A 26,597-nucleotide genomic window follows, 5' to 3' on the forward strand; every position below is an offset into this window, starting at 1 on the left:
TAAGACTTGTGAGAGGAATATGGTGGATACCAGACCTCCAACAGGTGTTGTAGGCTTCCTCCAAATCGAAAAACATGGCCACAGTCTGGTATTTTTGTAGAAAACCATTCATGACATGGGTGGACAAGGTGGTGAGATGGTCAACTGTAGAATGGCTTGCTCGAAATCCACACTGTGCAGTGGTTAGTAAATTGTGACTTGAGCCACCATACCAGCTGTGTGTGAGTCATATATTCCATCATCATGCAAACAGAGCTTGTGAGAGAAATGGGGCAATAACTACTGTAGAAGGAAGGTGTCTGTCATTACCGGGCTTAGGTATGAATGTGACGGTGGCTTCACGCCAGCATCTGGAAAACGTGCCCTCTACTCAGATGTGATTGTACTTGCCTACAAGAGAAAGGTTCTCCAGCATCTGAATGTGAGCATCGCCTGACCCTGGGTGATTAAGTGAGAGCGTGATCTAGCTCCCACACAGTGAAGGTGGCATTGTAGCACTCACAATTCTGAGAAGAGAAGGGTATCATCTGAGCCTCCTCCATTCATTTCTCATAAGGAAGGCAGGGTGATAGCAGATGGAGCTCAAAATCTCCATAAAATAGTGGCCAGGGTGTTGGAGATGGAAATAGTATCCACTCTGACATCATCTGCTATGGTCAGGCCAGAAATAGGGGGATGGACCTTGATCCCAGACAGCTGTCAGAGATTGGCCCACACAACGGAAGAGGTAGTGAAAAAAGAACTAGAAAAGGAAATAGGAAATGTGGCTAGCTTTTCTGATGTCCTGATGAATGCGGCAACACTGTGCACACAACTGTTTATAATTAATGCACATTTCCATCATAGGATGATGGTTAAAAATGCAGAGAGCACAGCTCAACACGTAAATTGCAGCGGGAACTGGGACATGGCACTGTAAAGAGGAAGTGTGAGGAATGGAATGTTCTGTGCTGTTAAAGATAATGTTTGTAAAATATTCTACCTGTTCATCATACATGGGGTGATATTGTTCATCAAAGGTCACCAGGGAAGAGAAATGCCTCCAGTCAGCCTTGGAAAGCTGACACTTGGGTGTGCACATAGGTGGGGTACGAGTGAGCAAATGGACAGCACATGGGAAATGGTCACTTGAGTTTGTGTCAGAGAGAATGGACCACTTTGAGATGATGGGCAAGCTGTGCAGTGCAGAAGGAGAGGTTAAAATGGGAACTGGTGTACATGGAGTCTGAAAGGAACATGGGTGCTCCTGTGTTAAGGCAGATGAGGTTGAGTTGGTTGCGAATGTTAGCCAAGGGAGCACTCCTCAGATAGGTTCTTGGAGAACCCCAAAGGGGATGGTGCACATTAAAGTCACCGAGCAGCAATAAGGAATGAGGGAGTTTGCAATAAGCTGGAAGAAGTCTGCCCTGGTGACACCGAATGACGGAGGGATGTAAACAGTCAAAAGGAAAAGGTCAAGTGAGGAAGGAAAATCTGGACCACAACAGCTTGAATCCAGGTCATCAGGAAGATGGGTTGACTACAAACATCACCCCAGGTCAGTGGCATGACTCCTCTATGAGATGGAAAGCCATCCTTGGGGGAAGGTCAGAGCGGACTGGGAAGAAATGTCACGGCTCGAAGCAGTCACGAGGACACAATTTGGTTTCCTCGAAGAAGAGAACAAGTGGACACTGCGATGCCAAGAGTAGCCGCGAGTCCTCTTTGTTGGATTGAAGGCCGCAAACATTTCGATTGGAGGAGAGTCTCAATGAGGTAAGGGGAGGAGGGAAAAAATGTAGATGTGTCAACTTGGTGGCTGCAGAGTGCCAACCTTTGAAGACTCACTGCTACAGTGCAGCAGAGGCTGGAGGATCCTGCTCCATGAGATATACAGAGGTGTCGACAGATTCCTTCTGTCGCTCTGCAGAGTTCAGGACAGAAAAACAGTTGGCAGTGCACACAGGAGACATGGGTTGGCCAGGGTGAGGGTATCACATAGTGACACTGTCGAAGATCACTGAGTTGGCAAAGGAGAAGACTGTTTGCCTTTGTTTGATTTCTTGCAGCCTCTTTGGTTGGGAAAGAAAGACTCAGATGTTTGTTGGCTGGATGGATGTAACAAGTCTTTGTGGGAGTATTCCTTCTGTCCTTTCTGGCCTGCTGGTTGTGTAGCGTGTGACTTCGTCCCATGACATGAAAGTTTCGTGGCTTGTTGTACAGCTCGAGGAGGAGACGGGGATGCTACCATGACACTGAATTATTTTACAGCTGTGGTGCTGAATTTGAGGTTGCATGTCTGCACGACCATGTATTTTGTGGAGCAAGATGTAGCAAGAACAGTAATGTGTAAGAGCTGGATGGTAGAACTCAAGGTTTCTGACCAGGCAACAACTTATGAGCGACCGAGTAAGGCACTTTTTCCTTCACCCAGATGTCCTGGATGGCCTGCTCATTTAGATATAAGGGACAATCTCAGGAGGAGGCAACGTGATTGCCATTACAACTGATACAGCAGGGGGCCCTTATGAGCATCCATACCATTGGTTACACATTTGGTCAGGTGTTGCCAGGAAATTTGAGTGTGGTTGTAATGGTGACACTGGTAGTAGCACAGTTTCAGAATGTAATGTCGGACTGTGATAACTTCATAGCCTACTTTGATCTTTGATGGAAGCACCACTATATTGAAAGTAAGAACAAGAGTGCATATGGGCAATAAGGATGCATCCACCTTTTTTGTCACCCAATGGACTGCAATGATAACTTGATCAGAGGTAGGTTTGGATTTCTGCCTTGGTCAGACTATTGAGCAGCCTAGTGTAAATATCACGATGGACAGACTTCAGTGTTCAATAGGCCTCAACATGAACAGAATAGCAGTGGAGGAGCAAAGGTGCAAGCAGTTGTTGTGCTCGAGAATCACAAGTAGCCTCCAAACACAAAGTGACATTGCATAAACGAGAGTAGAATTTTCACAGGCATGGCAATTACATCGACACCTATCAGAATAATAAACGGATTTACCGTAGCCAAGAAGTAAGTGAAACCATAAGGAAGAGTGGTGCAGCTGGGATGTTCTTTGAATTAGCTTCATTCCGTTTATGTTTAGTAGACACTGATTGTAAAGAAGATGATTGGCTCATTGCGAGAAAATCCCCCCAATTGCCAGTGTCTCCGATAGCGTGCTCCTTCCAACTGGGGCCCTCCTAAGATGGGTTTGCACTCACCTTAGGTGATTGTTCACACCTCAGGTCACACTTCCCGAACACCTGACAGAGGGACCAATCAGCTATTTGGGAAAGTAGCAGCTCAGGCAGTCACCCCTGCCTAGGCCTGACCTGTACCAGGAGGTATATGTGAATCCTACCTGTCGACCCGGGGCTGGAAATTAAGCATTACCCAATCACCTGTTCTGTGTCAGTCGCTTGGGCCAGCCTTCAGGAGTGCACAGGGAGAAAGAAGAGAAAGAGGAACCTCAAACACTGAAGCAGAGGAAGGGTAGGAGGAAGGGAACAGATAAAGAAAAAAGGAACAAAAAACAGCAGAGAGACTGTTCTGATATCAGCTACTGAGCAGAACACATTTCCAGAAACATCTCTGACATATTCCTCAAGGGAGGGGAAAAATAGTAGCTAGAGGATGGACATGCAGCATGACAGGGAAAAGATGCTGCAAAGGCTGGGGCTCTGTGGTAGCCAAGCATGAACCAACCAAAGAGTGGTGAGCCCCCTAGGGGGTACCTGCATTGTTGTAATTACCCCACCAGCCCATTTTACAGACCTAGTACTGCAGAATGCATTAACAATATTCTTCAGCCAGGGTATGAATTCTGAAATCATGTCCTGAAATGAAGACCACCGTACTTTATTTTCATCCCACACCACCTAGGATAACAAAATTTTAACGCCATCCCCCCTCCTACTCCCAACCTCTACATTATAATCAGAACCCAGATACTACATTCTTCCTGAATCATTTCCTTGTCAAAGGTTATCATTACTGTGACTGCCCACACTATAGGATTTGTCCTATATTTCCTCTTACAACTACCTACAGTAGCCTCATTAGTGGTAAAACCTATTCTAACAAAGGTAGACACACCTGCAAACCAGCTCACATCATTAACCAACTTAAGTGCAACCGCTATACAAGGTTTTATGCTGGTAAAACAACAAGTAAGGTGTCAGCAAGATGGAATGAACACAAACAGATAATATGCACTGGTAACACACAGTATCCTGCATGCTCCACAATGTGAGAGTCATGACCTTGATGCCTATTTTAGCCTGCAGGCTACCTGGTTTCTCTCTTACTATAAAGTTCCCTAGAACTTTGCAGATGTATACTTATTCCACAAATGCATTCTTTCTGCCACCGATGTGGTCTCAGTGTATGTCACTTTTTAAGCCTTCTTCTTCTTCCTTTGTTCATTTATTATGTCTTTCCTTTTCATTAATTTTCCTTCCTCTTTACTATTTTTCCTGTATTTTATGTCCCACCTATTTATGGCATGTTTCTATTAATGTGACATATCCCTCTTACATGGTCCCTTTCATCCTGACTTTCACTTGGGACAGGCTTTCTAATCTACTTCTGCCAGAAGAAGAAGACCCTCTTTACCACTTCATGTTTTCTGCATGTTTTTAATCTGTCACCATTAGGTGAGAAGATTTCCCTATTCATGTTATTTTCAGTTCATGGACTTTCACTGACTGAATCTGTACATCTGTAATGGAACCAGTGAAATCTTTTACACACTAACAATGAATAAATTTGGAAATTAAGAACCTTGCTAAATAAAATCACGAAGTGTGGCTGTGTGTCCTTAATTCCTTCCCTTTTTTTTTTTTTTTTTTTTTTTTTTTTTTTTTTTTTTTTTTTTTAACCCAAAGACTTTAAGACTATACAGGCCAACAGGATAAAACGGCAACTGAAAAATAATGGCACGAAATGTGACTGCTTTTAACAGGTAGTACCTAGCAGACACTGGTGTGGAAAGGTTCCATAACAGTTTTTCAATCTCTAGCAATGGTAAAAATTAAAACAATGGTTGAAATATAGCAAGGTGAAATCACTCAACTTGCTGTTGTTCTACACCTCTTAAATAACTAATTTTTCTCTCAAATTTCATATATATTTAGTTATACACTTTGGGTATAACTAGTGTGTACCTAAATCTTCCAAAATGCTGTTCATACAATATTTGTGTAGCTTCATTACTTATATCATAACATTTAACCTGCTGATTGTAACAGTATTGCTAGTTTCCAGTGAAACATTCTCACCCCATCCAATAAGTTTCCCCTGATCTGGTGTTCTGGGTGACTTTTTCGAACTCTACCCATTTTTCTAAGCCTCTGCAGTCCTTTTCCTTCCCCCTCTTCTTTTCCCTTCAACCCTCCTGTCAGAAGAAGGAGCCACTGGCTCCAAAAGATTACATACATAAGATCTTTTTTATATGTGTGTTCTCATGCCGCCACTCGGTGAGCAGATTTTTTGTCTATTCAGTGACATTACTTGCAAATAGGTAAAGAGACATACAAAATAACTTTATAGTCTTTCTTAGTTTGTTAACTAAAAATATTTTTTCTACACAAGTTTTGGTTGAAACATATAGAAACTCTAGAAAATGTTCACCTTACAGTTTTATAAATTATAATATAATTGTAAAGAGCACAAAAAATCACTACACCAGTCTTTATATGGCACCCGCACCTCAAAAATTTTCAGTCTGAACCTGGTAATCACATGAGTAAGATCTATGTAACAACTCCATCTTCTGCTTTCACCACAGTAACATCTCTGCATTACTATTATGGAAAGTGTACCAGCAGTATTCATATGATCAACATCTCTGTCATTCACTTAACGTGTTAACATCATGTAGTAACCAGTATTTGCTTTTATTAAGTTCTTTGAGTCAATCTATGAATAATTTATGTTCTGGGTGGAATATTAACAATATTATGAAAATGACAAATTACTACTCACTGTAAAGATAACATGCTGGCTTTCAGACAGGAACAATGAAAAGACTGCAACATATTAGCTTTCAGACAGAGCCTTCTCCAGAAAAGGGAAACACACACACGTTCTCACAAGCAAGCACACTTGCATGAAAAGGACCACTATCACTGGCCACTTCAGCCAGACTGCAACAGAAACATGTTGAATGGGAGCAACAATCATGGGCAGAGTGGGAAAGGGAGAGTGGTAGAAAGGTACAGGTGGGGGAAGAGGAACTGATGCTGTCTGGCAGAGGTGGCATGGCAGGGCTGACAGGTGCAGTGTTAGGAGGCTGTGGGGGAGGGAGAGCAGCGGGGAAAAACAGGGAGCTTGTGTGAATGTTGTTCATTTCTGTTTTCTGAAAACGACTCTGGCAAAAAGCTAATACATAATAGTCTGTTCATCGTGCCTGTATGCAACTCAATGTGTTAGCTGTACAGTGAGCAGCAACCTATCCTTTTCATAATTTTGTTAATTTATGTTATGGTCACATCTTTGTGTCAACATCATGGACATATGTGTCTTTTTATCATAAGGAAATCTAGTGTGTTAACTAAAAGCAGTATTGTGATAATGTTCCGTTAGAACTAGATTGTAAAAGTGTAAATATTTTGCCACTATCATACAGATTAGTAGGATGTTGAAAATATCTGCCTGTGATACACATTTTGTTGTAAATCTATGACTCATCATCAAGTTGCTATAGTAATAATAAAAGAAGAAACAGACAGTGAATTTATCATAAAACCAGTTTACAGCAGTTCGGTTCACTTTCGCCTATGGGACACTTGGGTGCAAACAAGAAATCACAAGTAATGTATGTTTCGCAGTAGGTTCTTAATTAAATAAAGAAATATAAAATATATGAAATGAGACATTACACTGGCAGCAATTCCCTCCCCCCCTCCCTCCCCCCCTTTCCCCCTGCCTCTGTCTAACCTCTCAACTGCACCTACCTGCCCAACACTCTTCCCACCTCATCCCTGTATACTACCACAAGCATGTCTTTACCATCCACTACCCCAACTTCTGTCCCTCCTCCTCCATGCACCCTGGTCACGGGTGTATGAGTTGCATTTGAGTATGCGTGTGTGTTTTTTGTCTACTTCCAATGAAGGCCTTTTTGGCTGAAAGCTTGCTTGTTTGACAATCATTTTGTTGTGCCTATCTGTGACTCAGAATCTCTGTTATATGGTGAGTTGCAGTTATCTTTTTCATATCATAATCATTATTTGCTGCTTCAAGTATTCCTTTTGGCAGCTTTAGGTAAGTGTGGCCAGCCGTTCTGTCTCTTCATGGTAAGTATTAAAGATGAAATCAGTAACCTGATTAAACATCCTGTCCAGTTTTGCTACATCATCAACTGTGCAATGAGAGTAACAAAGCATCAGAACCAAAAACAGACCAGATATTTACATATAGACACATAACATGGCTGCAACTCATGTGTAAAAGAATTTGATGTCTTAGATCATTTATGCTAAAGAATAAATTTACAAGAAGGATATCTGCAACACACCACTGAATTTCTGGCATCTCACTCTGGCTAGTTTACAATTATTTCCCCATGTGTGAGTATGCTAACATTTAGACAGCAGCAGATGTTCCATAATCAGATTTCTGTAAATAACAACTTTTAAACAGAAATTTTTAACTAATTAACTTAGCTTAATTTATTAGTGCTTCAAAACAGTGCAATTTTTTTTAGTGTCAGTATTGACAACATGCTCCCTCTTTTGCTATGCACATAACAGTAAACTGCTACACTGGTAAATGTATATGTTGATTATGATGCTCCATTGTGTACAGTGAATTCTGTTTTCATGTTTTTCACTTATGTCTCCCAAGTACATGCTCTTCTTCCACTTCTTTGTCCTTGTATCTGATCATACTATTCCAGTGTTTCCTAAAGCATTACACTATTAGCAGACATTGGTTCCATTTTCCTCCTTTCTTTCTCCTTTTTCATCATTATTAACTTACACTAGTTATGTAAACTGAATTTGGAGTTACTTAGTTCAATAGTCTGTATGAATGGCAAATTGCTTTTTCTACAATTGCATTGTGCACTTAGAGTTCAAACTCATTTGATTCAACACATAGCTTCATTCTTCTAAATAATTTCTCAAGTATTATCTCAGTATAAATGAGATCTGAAATGTTACTTCAGTACAAGTATTATAATTATTCTATATTTACACAGCATTTCACAGTATATCAATAGTTTTCCAGTTTCTTTTTCATCTATTATGAAAATGTTTCAAAAACTTTGACAGAGGAGCAGTCACAAGCAGCTCTCTGGAAGTTCTTTAGTGACACAGTGTTCTTTTTGTATTCCTCATTCTTTGTTCTATTTTAAACAATCACACTCAATGTCTCTCAGTCACTGATACAGTTTGAAATCATACATTTATGCATCAAGTGTATTCTTTAACAAAAGTAAAAGCACATCAGCCAGAAGAAAATGATGTGAATTAGTAAATTGGTTCTACACACATAATATTTTTCAGTATCTGTTAGTCAGGATGTCTCTCGCTGTTATCACTTGATAATGACCATCATCAGAGTGAAAATTGGTTGTGCCAAATAAATCTCTGTTGCAACTGCAACTGTGTTTGTCACAGTTACTACATATAACAGCCACAGGCCGGTTATCCTTCTGAACAGGGAAAAACATTTATTCATAAAATATTTGTTGTGATACTTAATTATTATTACTGGTATATTTGAAGAACAAATAAACAAAAATAAGTCCCAGAATGTTCTTTTAGGTTTGGAAGCTTATGTTTTAATCTTCGCAAAACTTTGATATTTTTTTCTCAAAATCCTTGAATGCTACAACTAACAAAAGTCACTTTGCATATTTCAAAGGCACTGTGTACCAAATCAGATGCCTGACTGTTTGTACAAGGTCCATTCAATAAATGAAGTTGTGTGAAAGTTGTATGGAAACACAAAACTTCAACAAAGCTTGTCCTCCGTTGTTATTTTTTGGTGGTGTATAGAACTATTATCAGATGGGCCTGGCACGCCTACCTCATAAACAGGATGCTGGGAATGAATAACATAAGATGGCAACACCCAAGCAGGTTTGCACCAATGTGGACCAGTGAAGTGTTATAGCTGAAGAGTTGAAATCAATCAAAATTCATTGTCAGATGGCAGTGCAATACAGTAAAAATTGTTTGAGTCAAACTTCGATGTATGAGTGGGCAGATAAGTTCAAAAGAGGTGTAACAAGTGCCAAAGATTCACCACACCCAGGATGCTCTGTCTGTGTCATCATGGAGAATAACATTGTGTGGGTTGATGGACTGATATGGGAAAACAGGCATATTTTAGTGAGTGTTATTGCAGTAGCAATGAACATTAGTGTCAGATGAGCCAACCATACTGTTCATGAAGTACTGATGTTCAAGAAAGTGTGAGCGAGGTAGGTCCAAAAACATTTGACATCGGAAAGGAAAGAGAGGTACATGGATGTGTGCCAGGAGCCTTTGTGATAGTACAAGGCAGAAGAGGAGGTGTTTCTTTACTGCACTTTAATGGGAGGTGAAAGTTGGGTGCATTTGTAACCAGCTGAAAGAAGCTCTTAGTGGCTCAAGGTTCACTGATGAGGAATCCAGGCAGCAGTACATAACTAGTTATGCATATGCCCCCAATAATTCTTTGCATGTAGAACTGAGAAGCTTGTTCAGCACTAACATAAGTGCGTAGAACTTCACAGTGATTAAACTGAAAAATAAATAAGTGTTGTATTCCATTCTCATAATAGATTCTTAATAAAACAATCATATTCTTTTAGTCAATGACTGTATGTCATTCACATCAGTTTGTTGGTCAGCAGAATAAATTGTGAAACTTTTATTGAGTAATTATTGCAAGGAAATAATTCAAATTATAACTGTAATTAGCACAATGATATTATTTATCTCATTCTGACATTAATAGGAAAACATGACTGATGGCAGAACATAGCTAGGAGATCCACATGGGATACCCGTGGTTGATGTCCCACACACTTGGAGACATTGGTGGGCACATATCCAATGAAGGCGTCCTCTCCCAAGTCAAGCGCACGAAGTGAGCCTTTTGTCTGACCAGTGACATCTTCTCCACCATCTAGTCGTAACACACCATCTCGATGGTATCGTTTCACTATTATGTGATGCTTCCGACCTAGTTGAATACGTTCAAGTGATGTTATTGAGACTGGTCCACTACCAAGATTGTAGCGGAACTCCACATGCCTGAAACATACAGGACACAGATTACTATTAAAGCCAATAGATTATGCTGAATTACTTTAACCTAAATAACCTCATAGCAGACGACTGTTAATAAAACTGAATTTCAAATCATTTAAAAATAAACAGTTATTAAAAGAGCAATTCGAAAATACATTGCTGAATGAACCTGCAGGGTGATTTTGAACAACAGGAACAAAGTGTGGGAGGTGATCCCTAAGAGGATAAGGAACAAATAAGATCTAATCAACATATCTTCATAAATGCATGATTTGATGTTACTTGTCATTTTATTCATACCATGGAGCAACCTGTAACAATTATGTATGTGAGCAGTGACTGATGGGAGTAGCAGAGCTGAAAAGAAAATTAAAGATGTGGAAAACTAAAACCTTACCTGTCCATTTTTGGTGGCCCCCCTCCCACCTCTGTTATGTACAATCCACTTAGATTTTCACTCTTATTAACTCATGCATGATGTTTAAGCAGTCATCTCTGTCTAGCATATTACCCTGTCTTCCATCTTTAAGTACTCAGGTTTTCAAATCTCATCCAGCGCAGTCACCAGCAGTCAGTATTTCCTTCTCATCCTGTCCGTTAAGTTTCCCCTGACCCGCTGTTCCGGGTGACTTTCCAAAATCTACCCCTTTTCCAAGACCTCTCCTGTCCTTTTCCTTCACCCCTCTTCCTTCCCTTCAACCATTCTGCCAGAAGAAGGAGCCTCTGGCTCTGAAAGCTTGCATAATTATAACCACTTTTTATGTGCATGTTCTGCTGCCATCCAGTTACATTATACTGTCAAAAATTAACTATTTTTGTTGTTATATTAGACTCAACTGTGTATGTTCTGCCCTGCACCATGGATGGAACTGTATCATTTCCCTCACAGATGCCAATTGAACAGCATAGCGGTACAGCCTATGTGGGAACTGGAAGATGTGGAGAGCAACAAGTGACAATTCAAACTTTGAGCTTAGCAGTGAGGTGCATACGGATGCAACAATTGGTAACAAACCACTTGCAAAACACAAAGATCCTGGTGAGACTCCAAGTATGGTGCTCAGTTTTAACTTGTGGCAAATGTCTAAACAAAATGCAGTTCAATCAAAAGTCGACTGCTGAGGTATGTAATTCTATAGAACCTTTTACATAGGCAGTGGGCACAGACGGAGCCTACAGTGACACCATAAAGACAACAGTTTCTCCACAACTGATACCTCATGACATCACATTTCTGCTGCTTTTAGTAATTAATGGAAGTAACATGGGACAGGGCACAAGTTCCTCTCAACAAATTAAGGTCATTTTTGAATGTATCATAGCTTCTGCCAACCAATTATTATCACCACTGAAGAAAGATGACCTCAGCTTGATAAGAAGATCCTTGAAATTGTATGGGGAGTACATAAGTTCTTCTATTATTTATACATACATTATTTTATACAGATAGTCAGTCATAAGCTTAATTCACAAATATGAGAGCTACAAAAATCATTACCACTATTATGCATAATTATTATGATGTTTTTATTTTGGTCTTCAGTCCAAAGGTAGGTTTGATATAGCTCTTGAAGCCTTGGTCTCTTAGTTGCAGTTGACTGAAAATTTCAAAGCCCTAATGATAAATGTGAACAATCACATACTAATTTGTTAGTGTGGACATGAGTTTAATGCATTCTCCTGATGAGGGGTTGAAAAATGAAGTTTTGAAGTTAAAAACCACCTAATTTGAAACATTTTTGCCCCTCATTCATGCATTTTAGCAAACAATAACATCATCTGGCGCATTACATAAACTATCCCAAAAACATCTACTAATAGAAAGTTTCAAGAACTGGTTTCAAATGACGACTCTAGGAATATACTACAGCCCGCTAGGTATCATTCACATATGGATAATGAGGATAAAATTACAATAATTACTGCATACACAGGAGCATTCAAACAATCATTCTTCCTGTGGTGCATGGAATGGGAAGAAACCCTGATAACCGGAAAAATGGGACATACCCTCTGCCATGCACTTCATGGTGGTTTGCAGACCACAGATGTAGATGTAAATGTACATTACATGATCCTTTGGTGGTCTGAAAAACTGGTAAATGATCACCAAGGTGAGAGCACACACAACCCACTACTAACTAGGCTCGACTTAGTTACACCACTTTAACAGAACTTTAATCATTTGTAGTAACAACAACATGGGTTTGTATTTGTTGTCTATACTGGATCTTGGAGGGCATGATTCCACCAGCCAAGTGTCTAATGATGAGAAAATACATGTATGGATGAAAGGACTTGGTGTACTTGCTGAGAATGTAACTGTAACTGGTGATATTACTTTGTATTATAATTATTAATAAAGTGTTATCCTTGACTCCTGTAACCGGGGGCGTCAGCCGAGAACCACTAGATGTACATATGGTAATCAGGGGCTCAAGGATGCAACAATTTGAAAAAATTAACAAAGCATAGTGCCGCACAGCCCGCTGGGTGCCTAGCCAGCCAGTTACGCATGAACTCCACACTTGGTGGCAGCATTCAACAGAAGTTTTGTTTTTAATGTCTGCCAAGCCAAGACTGGGCATTTCAGCAAAGTACATGCATAGTTATTTGAGAGCAGAGGCACTGCCACTCACAAGTATGTGGCCAACAATCATATGAACAGTTTCTCTAAGTCTCCAAAAAAGAGAAGACTTTTTTTTTTTTTTTTTTTTTTTTTGATTGCCCTTATATCAAGGAGACTAACTGAAAAAAAGAAGAATGTGGTAGAAATATTAGAAAATGTGTTATCTTATCCATGAAAATGTAGAAGCTCTCAATGAAATAGAAGAATCTGCTAGAAAGACTAACAAATTGTGGAATTGTGTGGATGAAAAATTGGAAGCACTTGAGGAAAAAACAGAAGAATATGTTAAGAATACTAAAAACTTGGTAGTGCACATAGATGAAGCATATGTTAAGGACACTCACAGTAAAAGGGATAACAGTAAAAAAGAATGTAAACACAAACAATGGAAAATCAAGGATGGAATAACAACAATATTATGAAAGGCTAGATTGCTACTCGCCATACAGAGGAGGCGTTGAGGCACAGACAGGCACTGAGGCTATTGGCCAGAGACTGGTTATGTGCATGTGAGTTGTGAATGTGTGTGTGTGTGTGTGTAGACTGGTTATTTGCATGTGGGTTGTGAATGTGTGTGTGTGTGTGTGTGTGTGTGTGTTTTCCTATGTTAGTGAAAGTCCTTTTGGCCAAAAGCTCACATGTGTAACTTTTTGTTGTGTCTGTCTGCAACTCAATATCTTATCTATAGGGTAAGTAGCAACCTATCCTTTTCATAATACTATCATAGAATGTAAAGCCATAAATAAAGATTTTAAATGGTGGTGCTCTCTGGAAGGCATGAGAAGGGGGGGGGGAGGGGGGCACAGTAGATTCAGTTACTCCTAGTGAGAATTCATTGTGAGTGAAAACTGGCCTGTAACCACAGAGCTTTGATTTTTGTGACCTTAAATTCCAGGTAAATTATCAATAAAATTACCTGGCAACATCGATAAAATGATTTAAAAGTGATATGAAACACATGTAAAGTGAGTTATGAAATGAACTAGGACAGGGAATTACAAACTGCCTGTCATGACCTTACAGTAGGGGAATCATGGTGGTTTCATAAAAATAATTGGATTACAGGTTTGCTTTTTGAGTATAGGAACAATATGTGTGATTGTAGTGCAGGCTACCAGCTTGGCAAGTATGTGTTGTTCCTATGGCAGCATTGTAACATGGAAAATTTTTTAAATTCAAATACAATTTGGGACATTTCAAATGTACCATACAATTCTAAAAAAATGAACAGATGAAAATGTAGGAAATATGATGACTGCTACTGAAATTTCAGCTTTACACTTTCAGAAATGAAGAATAACCATAGTGTGCCATTTGTTTCAAAGATCTAGTTTCTGAAAGCATGTATCCTAATAAAATGAAATGACAGTCATAGTCATACTGTGATAGTTTGATAAACAAAACATGAGAGTACTTTTCCAACAAGTTAAAAAAAGGAAAGCTTCCATTAAATAAGCTCCAAAGGCTCTTCTCTCATCTTAAAAAGCTGCCTACTATATGATAAAGGGCAAACCTCACACTGTAATGAAGACATTATTTTAAGAGCTGCTCTAAACATGGTATCTGTCATGATACTTGCGTCAGCTGCCAAGTAACTGGCATATGTACCTTTACCCTACAATACTATCAGTTACTGAATACCTGATATGGCCGATGGCATTAATGATCACTTGTTTCAAAATCTCAAAGGTAATCATGATTTTGTAATTCAGTTGGATGAAGCTACAGACAATGACAATGATGGGCATCCATTTAATTTGTTATGTGTGATTTACACATGACAAGAAATTTCATGAAGGTTTTCTTTCCTGCAGGAAAACAACTCCTGGAACAAAACCAGCAGACCTTTTTGAAACACTACAGTCTTATGGAAGAAAACAGTGTAGCCTTGTGTACAGATAGAGGTCTTAGTATGCCCGGCTGTTATGCTGGACTGGAAGCTCTGATCCATGACCAGGCTCCTCATGCTATTTGGACACATTGTTTTAGTCACGAAGTACTGGCACTACAAATCAATCATGAGCCTTGTCCTTCATGAGGTCCTTCAGTTAGAGATTAAATTGGTAAACTTCATTAACAATTGGCCATTTATGCCCAGATGTTTTCAACACATGTGCATTGCTATGGGAGCTGAGTGCATTTCCCTAATTTTTTGCAGTATACAATTTCACTGCCTACATAACAGAGTCTTTAAATAGTAAAATGCCACTATCACGAATTTTCTGTGACTTATTGAAAGTGCTTTTGTGAACCAAGACATAATGTTACAGAAATTACAATACTGTGGTATAAATGGAATAGCATATGAGTGGTTTAAGTCATATCTATGGAACAGGAAGGAAAAACATTTCTTTATATGGTTTAAATGATTTAAGGAATTTTCCCACTTCATCTAAATGGGGTGAAATTACATTAGGTGTTCCACTGGGTTTGATCATGGGTCCCCTGCTGTTTTTGATATATGTGAATGACCTCCCTTCTTATCTGAAACTAGAAGCTAAAGTGACAATGTTTTCTGATGATACAAGTTTAAGTATCAATCCAGTGAAAGAAATTCCAATACAAAATGATACAAATAATGTCTTCAGAAAAGTTATTGGTTGGTTTTCTGTGTATGGTCTTGCTCTGAACTTTGAAAAAATAAAGTACATCCAATTTCCTATTGCAAAGAGTACAGGAGTACAGTTCCTTCAATAAATATAACACATCAACAGAAGTCAGCAGCCGGGGTGGAGCATACTAAGTTTTTGGGTGTATGTATAGATGAGAATCTTAATTGGAAAATTCATATTTTGGATCTCCTAAAGCAACTACATTGAGCAACTTTTGCAATCAGAATAATTGCTAATTTTGAGGATATAGAAATTAGCAAGCTAACATACTTCAGATACTTTCATTCTTTGATGTCATATGAAATAACATTTTGGCGTAACTCAACACTTAGACAAAAAGTATTCACTGCTCAGAAGAAAGTGGTTAGAATAATATGTGGGGTTCATAGTTGCACATCATGTAGGCATCTGTTTAAAAGGTTAGGAATTGTTACAACAGCCTGACAGTACATTTAGTCAGTAATAAAATTTGTTCTCAACAACATGGACCAGTTTAAAAACAACAGTGACATTCATGATTGTAATACCAGAAGAATGAAAGACTTACACTATCCTCTACTTAACTTATCTTGGCACAGAAAGTGGTAAAATACACTGCTGTAAAACTTGTCAATAAATTACCAGATGAAATAAAATGTCTGACAGACAGCAGTAATAGTTTTAAAAATAAATTGAAATCATATCCCCTTGACAACTCCTTCTATACCAAAGATGAATTCTCAAACAAGAATAAATAAATCTATAGGTATAATATACACATTTTGTGCCATTTAAGGGAATGGAGTAAGAAACAAAAATTTTTAAGCTTTTTTTATTTTTATTTATTTATTTATTTATTTTAATCTTGATTCGTGTGTCCATTTATTATGCTGGCACATTTCACATCATAATGATTACTGTGAGATTGATCAATGGAACACATAGCTAAGTAACTCCCACTGGTTTTCACTTGGGAATGCCTTGAACAGGGGTGTGAACTCAGAAATAAACTTTACTCCTACCTTGCTCAGGAGAAACATTTGAGTTCAAAGAAAATTATAGACAGTGTCATTGGTTTGAAGCTGGCATATCTTTGTAATATCTTTGAAAAATTCAGTTCATTACATGTATCCCTTCAAGGTAGTGAGACCAGCATACTCTCAGACTACATTTCAGCTTTCAGAAAGAAACTACTATTATGGAAAAAAACTCTGGATGATTTGGAAATCTATTATATTTTCCATGCTCCTCAGATGATTTTAGAAGACAAAGAATTTCAGCTGAATAAAAGACTGAAATCTGAGTTTGTGGATCATGTAATTAAAATCAGTGATTACATTCAGGGGGGTTACAATTAAACTTTCACTGCTAGAACCAGTGTGGACAGAAAAACATTTCACATGTGGGCACATAACTTTATAGGAATGGAGTTCAGACTGTGCGCTGCACAATTTATGTTGTCGGCAATGTTAATGTTGTGACTTTCATTAGGTGCTGGTAACGGTATGGCAACACAGGGCTGAAACACAAGTGACAGTGTGCATTACAGTTGCACACAGTCAGTATGGGTCTTTTATATGAAAACAACAACAACAATTGTCCTGCTGCTATTCATGAGTATTGATGCATTAAACGAATATGGAGAGGTCCTCTTTCTGCACTGTGGTTGAAGAAGTTCGAATTAATTGGCAACTTGGGTAACTGGTCCTGAGAGAGATCAATGGTAAATTGCACCAAAATTTGTTGAAGAAGTTACTGTTGCCAACGCTGTGAATGCTGGATGCAATGTGTTATCTTCAAGCAGAGCATGAGCTGGACATTCGATGGTCCACTGTTTAAAAAATGTTACGAACAATTGTGAAATGGTGTCTCTAGTGCAGTTACAGACTGTCATGGATGCAGATAGTTGTCATACTGAGCAACATTTGTAACCTGGAATGTAAACAAGGTATGAATTAATAAATGTTACCCTCTCATTTGGAAATTAAAATGTGTTTCTTTCAATGTTTTATTCATTATTTCTCTTATGCAGGTCTTTACAAATGATTCCACAAAGTGTTATTGTCCTAAGATCACTCATTTTTCATGGGGGATCTTTCAAGTAGTGAAAATTTAATCATAACTACCCTCTACTTTTCAGAAGGAGGTTAAATTTACAAGTGGAGTAAAGCTCCTTTCAGTGCAAAACTTCCATCAAAATTTACCACTGAAAAACAAGAGTGATTTATTGATGTTCCTTCAGACTCCAAATTGAAATTGAAGATCATTTCCTCATCATTCCTTGCGTTTTGGAGTTTCATGGAGCAGGAGTATCAGCAAGTATGTCACAATTCTCCACAAGTTATGATACCTCTTGCAACAACCAACTCACATGAGGTAGATTTTTCAGCACTGGGAGCCATCAGCATGAAATATAGATCATGAATGACTGTGGAGAGAGAGACATGAGTCACTATTTCCAATCTGATGCTCAGGGGCAGTGTGAGAACACATTTCCATGAAAGTGACATATCATTTGACACTCTTCCCCTCCTTTCTCTTCACATACATTAGTTGCCATTCCTTGAGTACTTAGTAAGGCCTTTGCAAATAAAACTAAAACAAATAAGTGTGAAAATGGATTATTTTCACTACTAATTATGATACACCCTGTATACAAATTTTGTGCTTCTGGAGCCCCTCTCAGCTTGGTGTGTTGCTTGGACATTGAGCTGGCCCTGCTGAAGAAGCAAGCTCACACTTTCCATTTATTCTGTTGCAAAATTAAGATGTAATAATGTTGAAAGTTGATTAAGTTTGTTATATCAGTAGGTAATAATGTAATAACAGCTGTTACTTTTTTTTAAACTTAAGTTTACTTAACCCAAACTTCAAGTCAGATACATGTGAAAGGGCCTACAGGTGTTTATGTTCAGGCCAAGGTTGCCTTGCAGCTAAAAAGTTTGAACACCACCAAACTAGAATAAAACTTTATGGACATTTGGGAAAGATATTACAAAAATGATAATTAATTTAAAATCACTAGGTTTTTCTTTAAGAAGTACAATTAATAAAGTGTCATGAGAATTGTTGTATAAGCATCTCAGAACTATTGCAGTGTATGACAGTCAGCATGCATATATTCTCAAAAGTGAGGGAACATGTGTTGTTTAACTACAGTTACTTGTAGTTAGAAAAACTTTCAACATTTTCTACAACTGCAGTTTGCACTTTTATATTTTCCTCTAGTTACAAAATCGAAAACAAATCTAAATAACTGAGACACTAATACTGAAAGTTCACAAATGTACATTATGTTTGGTAGAACAGTGACACAAGGTATCATTATTTTTGTTTCAAAACCCATAACTGGAACACGCTCACAACAGTAAGCAATGGGACAATTACAGTAGGCAGATCAATGATTGTTTTTTCTCAACATGTATGAATACATTCTTGAATAACTTTTTCTTTTCGCTGCACCTGTGTTACTCAGTGTTCCGCTATATGATGAGTAGCAGTCTATCCTTTACATAATATTGTGATTATTCCATCTTGGATTTTATGGTGTTTGATTTTATTGTATTTACATTGTTAACTTGTTTAGGTTTATAACAGTGACCAAGTATTAAATGTGTGCTGTAGAAATTAATCAGAGAAAATGACGAGCAGATAATGATGTCCTTGAACTTACTCATGAACATGTGTAGGGAAAAACCTGCAAGCATGCTTGATGTCAACGAAACTGAGGTAGCCATTAATACTTGGCAAACTACGGTTAGTGAGGAGACTGAAGAATGTATAAGGACAGTCTCTGATATAAATAGTAAGTTGGTCCCAGATGATCGGGATCAGTCAACCTGGGTGTTAAAGTAGAATCTGACAGAAAATCTGACATAAGTAATCCAAAGGAGGTAATTGAGAAGGTAAATAGTATTTACCATGAGGTCAGTGATTTTAATGATATAGATACTGAACCTTCTGCTGGAAATGTAAAGAAAAAGCCAAATTCAAAATTGAAAAGTAGGCCTGCAGTAAATAATAATAGTTGAAATGTTACCACTGAAGACCATTGTTTGAAAGAACATATTTGCCACAAATTCATTGCTATAAAAATGTACACTCCATCGGGAATCATAGAAAGAAAACTGAGGATATTAGCAAGGCCCTGAGTCAGGTGGTTGCTTTGTTAGAAAAAGCAACAAAGGATAATAGTTGAAAGAATGTAAGATGGAAGTCAAAGGATAATTGGGAAAGAAACCATAGCAATTAGATTAGATTAGTTTTTTGTTCCATAGATCTGAGCTGAGGAGATCCTCGTGGATGTGGAACACCTCAATTTTTTTTTTTTTTTAAGCTGAAATAACAATACTAATTCGTCAATGGAGTAGAAGGAGTTGGCCACTAGTAAGTCTTTCAGGCTCCTTTTAAACTGATCTTTATTTGTAACTAAATTTTTTATGTTTACTGGCAAATTATTGAAGATGAGTGTTCCTGAGTAGTGGACCCCTTTTTGAACTAAAGTAAGTGCTTTTAAGTCTTTGTGCAGATCATTTTTGTTCCTGGTATTGTATGTATGAACTGAGCTGTTTGTTGGAAAAAGAGATATATTATTTAGGACAAATTTCATTAAGGAGTAAATATACTGAGAGGCAGTAGTTAGTATACCCAGTTCTTTAAAGAGGTTTCTACAGGACGTCCGTGAATTTACTCCACAAATAATACGTATTACACACTTTTGGACTCTGAAAACTTTTGTTTGACTTGAAGAGTCCATTATACCATATGACATTATGGAATGAAAGTAGGCAAAGTATGCAAGCTTTTTCATTTTTATGTCACATATGTCTGCTAACACTCGAATTGCAAATACAGATTTGTTAAGGCGTTTCTGCAGTTCTGTGGTGTGCTCCTCCCAACTGATTTTATTATCAAGTTGTAATCCCAGGAATTAAAGACTGTCAACCTCTTCTATCTGCTCTTCTTCGTACCTTATGCATATGCTGGGTGGAAACCTCTTACAGGTTCTGAATTGCATATAGTGAGTCTTTTCGAAGTTTAATGTCAGTGAGTTGGCTTTAAACCATTTATTAATATCCATGAAAATATCATTAGCAGATCTTTCTAGAACTACACTTGACATACTATTTATTGCAATACTTGTGTCATCTGCAAACAAAACGAACTCTGCTTCTGACAGTGTAGCTGATGACAGATCATTAATGCACACAAGAAAAAGCAATGGCCCTAAGATGGATCCTTGTGGGACACCACATGTAATTTCTTCCCATTCTGAATATGACTGATGACTTAATTCACTAGTCCCTTGCACTGACACCATTTGTTTCCTGTTAGTGTGGTATGACTTGAACCATTTTGCAGCACTGCCCATGACGCCATAGAATTCTAATTTATTTAAAAGGATGTTGTGGTTCACACAATCAAATGCCTTTGACAAATCACAGAAAATACCTACTGCTTGTAATTTGTTATTTAATGAATTAAGTACATTTTCAATGTAGGTGTAAATAGCCTTCTCAATATCAGAACCCTTCAGAAATCCAAACTGTGTTCTTGATAATATGTTATTTGTGGTCAGATGGTTGAGCAGATGCCTGTACATTACTTTTTCTAAAATTTTTGAGAATGCTGGCAAAAGTGAAATCGGTCTGTACTTTGATGGTATCTCTTTATCCCCTTTCTTGAATAGAGGCTTAACATCTGCATATTTTAGCCAGTCAGGAAATGTCCCAGTTATAATTGACTGGTTACACAAGTAACTTAAAATTGCACTAAACTCACAACAACATGCCTTAGTTAACTTTGTTGATATTTCATTGTAACCACTAGAATGCTTTGTTTCTAAAGATTTTATTATGGAAGTTATTTATTTTGGTGAAGTGAGTGACATATTCATGTACCTGAAGCTATTTGTAAAGGCTAGTTTCAGATATTCAAGGGCATTATTTACTGATCCTGACAGTCCCATTCTATCAGTAACGGTTATAAAGTACTTGTTAAATAGATTTGCCACACTATGCCCATCGGTTACTAACGTGCAATCTACCCTTAGTGCTATTTGCTCCTGTTCCTTTCTGGTTCTACCAGTCTCCTCTTTCACTATATCCCATACTGTTTTTATTTTGTTCCCTGACATTGCTATCTTCTTCTCGTAGAGCATTTGTGTAGATGTCTGAATTACTTTTTTAAATATTTTACAGTATTCCTTGTATTGACCTAAAACATCAGCACTGGAGCTTTTTGTCTTACAGGAAATCTTTATTCCTTGTGTAATCCATGGTTTTATTATAGACTTCTGTTTAATTTGAGTAACTTTTAGAGGAAAACAGGTTTCAAACATGGTACTGACATTGTTCATGAATGTGTTATATTTTTCATTTATGTCATGAGCGCTATAAACATCTTTCCAGTTCATATCTTTGAGCAGTTTTCTAAAACACTCAATTTTTGGTTGATTGACTACTCTCCTGTACTCAGATTTAGCAGTCTTGATAATCTGCTTAGAATTTACATCTAAAACAAGGAGCTGCATTTCATAATCTGATAGTCCATTTATAACAGGTTTTATGATATGATTTTGTTTCTTTGATTTGTCTATAAAAATGTTATCAATGGCTGTCCTTGAGGATTTAGTGATCCTAGTTGGAAAGTTTACAGTGTGAGTTAGATTGAAAGACAACATTACTAACTGCACTGAATGTTTACTGGAAGATTGCATTAGAAAATCTGTATTAAAGTCACCAGCAATCAAAATTTCTTCGTTTCTTCCTGTCAAATAACCCAAAAGAGCTTCTAGATGATTTATGAATAGATTATAATTTCCTAAAAGTGCTCAGTAAATAGTTACTACTGTTACTTCTGTTGCACATGCTTCTAGATGCTGCTCTAAACAGAATTTATTAATGTCAATGTTCTTGAATTTATGGCAGTTTTTAATAAATGTGGCAACTCCTCCTCCATCCATATCTACTCTGCAGAAGTAGGAAGCTAGCCTAAATCCTGAAATGTCCAACATATCTATACCAGTGGTCACTTGATGTTCAGAGAGGCAGATTATGTCAATTTGGTTAGATGAATTCATTTCATCGATACAAATGAATAGTTCATCTACTTTATTTCTGAGTCCCGGAATGCTCTGGCATAATAAAGATAACTGATACTGCATACTAATGGGATTATAGCTGCTTTGGCGAAGATGAACTGGCAGCTTCTGATTACTTTCTGTTAAACATTGTTTAAATGGAGGCTGTATGCTAAAATCTGACTCCTGTTCATCTGTTTTCTCAAACTGAGTGTGTCTGCCAATCTCTCTTAAAACTCGTTTTCTTTCCCCCTTCCCTATCCTAAAAAAGGCACCCCTCAGACACCTGTGACCACTGGTATTTTACCACTTGTGACAGTGTCCCCCCTTAAGTTTTCTGCAATCAACCCAGACAGTTTTCCCTTCCCTTTCCTATTGAGGTGAAGGCCATGCCTAGTGTAGTCTCACCTATCGATAGTGTAGTGTTGGCAGAAAAGCCAACACTGTTTTTCTAGAGGAGGCCGAAATGCACGCGTTTAATTACACGCTGACTGGCGTGAGGTCTGGAACAGGACAATATCTTGAGAATTGCAAATAAAGTACGTAGTTGATATAATACTTAACTTTAATCCACAATTGTAGAACATCTCTCATTACGGTACATGCTTCATAATATTAATTATCAATTGAATACGGCGCCTTGCTAGGTCGTAGCAAATGCAGCTGAAGGCTATGCTAACTATCGTCTTGGCAAATGAGGGCGTATTTGTCAGTGAACCATTGGTATGAAGGTCGGCTGTACAACTGGGGCGAGTGCTAGTAAGTCTCTCTAGACCTGTCGTGTGGTGGCGCTCGGTCTGCTATCACTGACAGTGCCGACACGCGGGTCCGGCATATACTAATGGACCGCGGCCGATTTAAAGGCTACCACCTAACAAGAGTGGTGTCTGGCGGTGACACCACAGATAGCATCCACAGGAATCAAACCAATACGTGACCCTATATCCGTCCTAAGCAGCCACTCCAACTCCAAGTTCACCCTCCTTATGGAAGAGTTCAAATGAGGCTGATCATGGCATCTCAACACAGACACAAATCCCACACTCGTATGCTTTGTTGCTGATGCTATCTTCACCAGGTTACTCTCTGTGGAATATTCAGAGTCTTTGTCAATGCTACTTCCCGGACCACCCACCATAACCATGGCATCCTCCTTTGTGAAATCCTTGCATAAAGAACCTAAATCCTCTGTTACCTGACCCAGATCTGCACTGGGCTTGAAAAAGTTTGTGACCTGATACTCTGGACCTAGATTTTCCTGCAGTAGTTGGCCAACACCTCTACCATGGGAAGTACCTAACAACAGAACTTTCTTTCTCTTTACAAATTTCCCTACCTGTTTCATGTGCTTGAAAGCTTGTTGTGCCGTTTATACAGCATCAGTTACGCGAGGCTCTGACTGAGGCAACAGGCCAAATCTATTTTCAAGTTTTATGACAAAGGTGTCTGATGCTGTCCGTTGCCTGTTCCCCCTATTACCTGTTGCTACTTCCCACCTCTGTTCACCCTTCTCCCTCTTTAACCTGTCCAGATCCTTCCTTGCCTTGTCTAGGTCAGCTTGAAGAGCTGCAATTTTCAATTCCTGTTCCAGTATTTTCCTATTTCTACTGCAGATCTTACAATACCACTGGTGAGCCTCATTTATGTCCCCATTTCCCATGCCACTACATTTGCCCCAATGAAAGAAACTACAGCACCCATCACACCATACCCAGGAACTAATGATGCTACGGCATGCCACACACTTCTCACTCGTGGTAAAAACAGAAATCGTATAAACTCATTTAAGTAGTGACTAAAACGTAAACAAAGGACCCTAGAAACTATTCAGGCAGATATAAATAAATTGAAAGAGTAGTGAATAAAAAACTGGTGATTACATATAAGTTTAAGTTACTGTTTACTTACGATTAAACAATGTTCCCACAAATCAGAATGAAAGATACACTAACGGTTTTTCCAGAAAAGCAATAGATGGGAGACAAAGTGGTTAACATTTTTGTGACTATAGACAATATAATGATTGTGACCAAGAAAACATACATAAGAGGAAAGGAATAAGGAATGAGAGTAAAGGGAATCATCAGTTTGTTGCAAGTGTTAAAATTAATGTTACTGAACAGTAGCAGCCATTGATACCAGCAGCAAAATACGCACTGTTCTTGGAGGACTTTATGGAAAAATAATAAATGGAGAGAGAGTACCAGTATTACCAATACAGAGGTTTGAGATCATAGATGATACTGGAGATAAGAATAAGAAAACGAGTATTACTAGAAATGCGGAAACAAGAAACATTGTTGAGGGTTACTGCTCTGATGGTAAAAGATATATGTATCAGTTTTATTATAAGAAAGGATCCATTGGTAGATCACACCGAGATAATAGGTTTTGAGAAGGGTAGTATGACCATCGAAGTAAATGGTCCTTTATACTCTGTGTCATACAACCCGTCTCAAAACCTACCACCTCAGCAAGTTCCACCAACAGATCCTTTCATATAACAAAACAAAGACAAAGTCTGCAAATATTACTAGTCTTTGCAAAGGAGCACAGAACTGATGCTACGTGAAGGTGATGAGCTAATGCTTTCAATAGAAATCCAATAAAAATGAGATTACATTGCTAAAGAAAAGAATAGTCAGCTCAATAGTGAAATACATGTGTCAAACAATAGTATATGAGTTGAAGTAATGGAAATTATAGGAATTAACAAAGCTGTAAAGGGAAAATTAAAGAATTTGCTTTGGAAATACCACAATGTGTTCTCAACAAAGACAAATTTGATAAAGATGACAAAAAATCATCAGATACTAATAACAAGATAGAGAATTTTTACCAAATTTTTGAAGGTTCGTACACGGTGAGCAGGGTACCTCATCCAAACACAGTGGAGGTGTCACATCCTACATCGCAGGTGGTAAAGAAAGTGATGATTGCAAGGATAATATATTAAGGTTAAATTGTACCGGTACTTCAAAATAACTACTTTATGACTTACCCATTGATGACAGCCAAAGAAACAAAATCTCCTGTTCCATCAGATTTCTGTTGATTGTACAGGATGATGCCATTGTTGGTGTATGTACTGAATTCCAGTTCTACACTTAATTTATTGTAAGCTTTCAGCCGTTTCAGCTGAATATATGACTTCCCATCAAATGATGGTATTTTGTAAGCTGTTTTGAGGGAAATTAAAATTATTTTAATATTAGTATTTAGGTGAACTAGTCACATTAGATTGATGAGATTTCTTGAATAACAGCTTTTATTATTTGGAAGTTACATCATAGCATAGGCATGTTTTACAAGAAATTTTGTAATAAATAAAATAAACATTGTTCATTTACTGTTCATGAGTTATCACAGGCATGAAGTCTATATAATCAAATTCATAGTTAGTACTTGCATACAAAAATGATGTGTATTAATGATCCTGAAATTAATATCAGATTGTGACACATGTCAGATATCAGTTCTACAGATATTCTGTATTAACTGATTAAATAGAGACTTTGGAAACATAACCTCTTTTCATTGGCCAGGTAACTATGCAGTTCAGATTTGTCATTTGTTGTTTATCAGTAATATTAGCGGTAACAAATTAGAAATACAAGTAAAGTTATCTCGAAAACATCTACTTAGGAGCAAAATACAAAATAATACGCAAATAACCACTCTAAACTGCTTAAACTAGTGGATTAAACAACTGCCAGATCAAAAGAAATGAAGAGGACATAGAATAAATATGACTGAGGCAAACAAAGACAAAGCTATCATTTTATAATTGTCTACCCTTTCTGAAACACAAGAGAATTGTTTCTCATAAAAGTTCTGTAGTTTATAATTTTGTCTGTAACTACTAACAATTTACGTAACTTTGGTGGTTCCACTATTTCCCCTGATTATGTATTATGCATGACATAATTAAAGAAAACCATTACATAATAGGAACACTTGTTGAAACATAAAAGAATCACGATTGTACACAAAAGATTGTTTGACAAAACTGACAAAGGTGCCCAGCATTTGAACACAAATGTGAATCAACTTACCACTGG

General features: G+C 37.9%; 1 protein-coding gene across 1 annotated transcript in view; it reads right to left on the reverse strand.

Annotated features, from left to right (window-relative positions):
• Positions 1–26,597, reverse strand: part of LOC124606045 (agrin-like) — a 288,503-nt gene that overhangs the window by 80,399 nt on the left and 181,507 nt on the right. The window contains exons 15-16 of the mRNA XM_047138007.1: positions 25,538–25,715; positions 10,011–10,238 (exon numbers count right to left, since the gene is read on the reverse strand). Coding sequence (XP_046993963.1) covers positions 10,011–10,238; positions 25,538–25,715 — 406 coding nt within the window. The remainder of the gene's footprint in view (positions 1–10,010; positions 10,239–25,537; positions 25,716–26,597) is intronic.

The sequence above is a fragment of the Schistocerca americana genome, chromosome 3 (genome assembly GCF_021461395.2).
Source record: "Schistocerca americana isolate TAMUIC-IGC-003095 chromosome 3, iqSchAmer2.1, whole genome shotgun sequence".
In the NCBI taxonomy this organism is placed as follows: domain Eukaryota; kingdom Metazoa; phylum Arthropoda; class Insecta; order Orthoptera; family Acrididae; genus Schistocerca; species Schistocerca americana.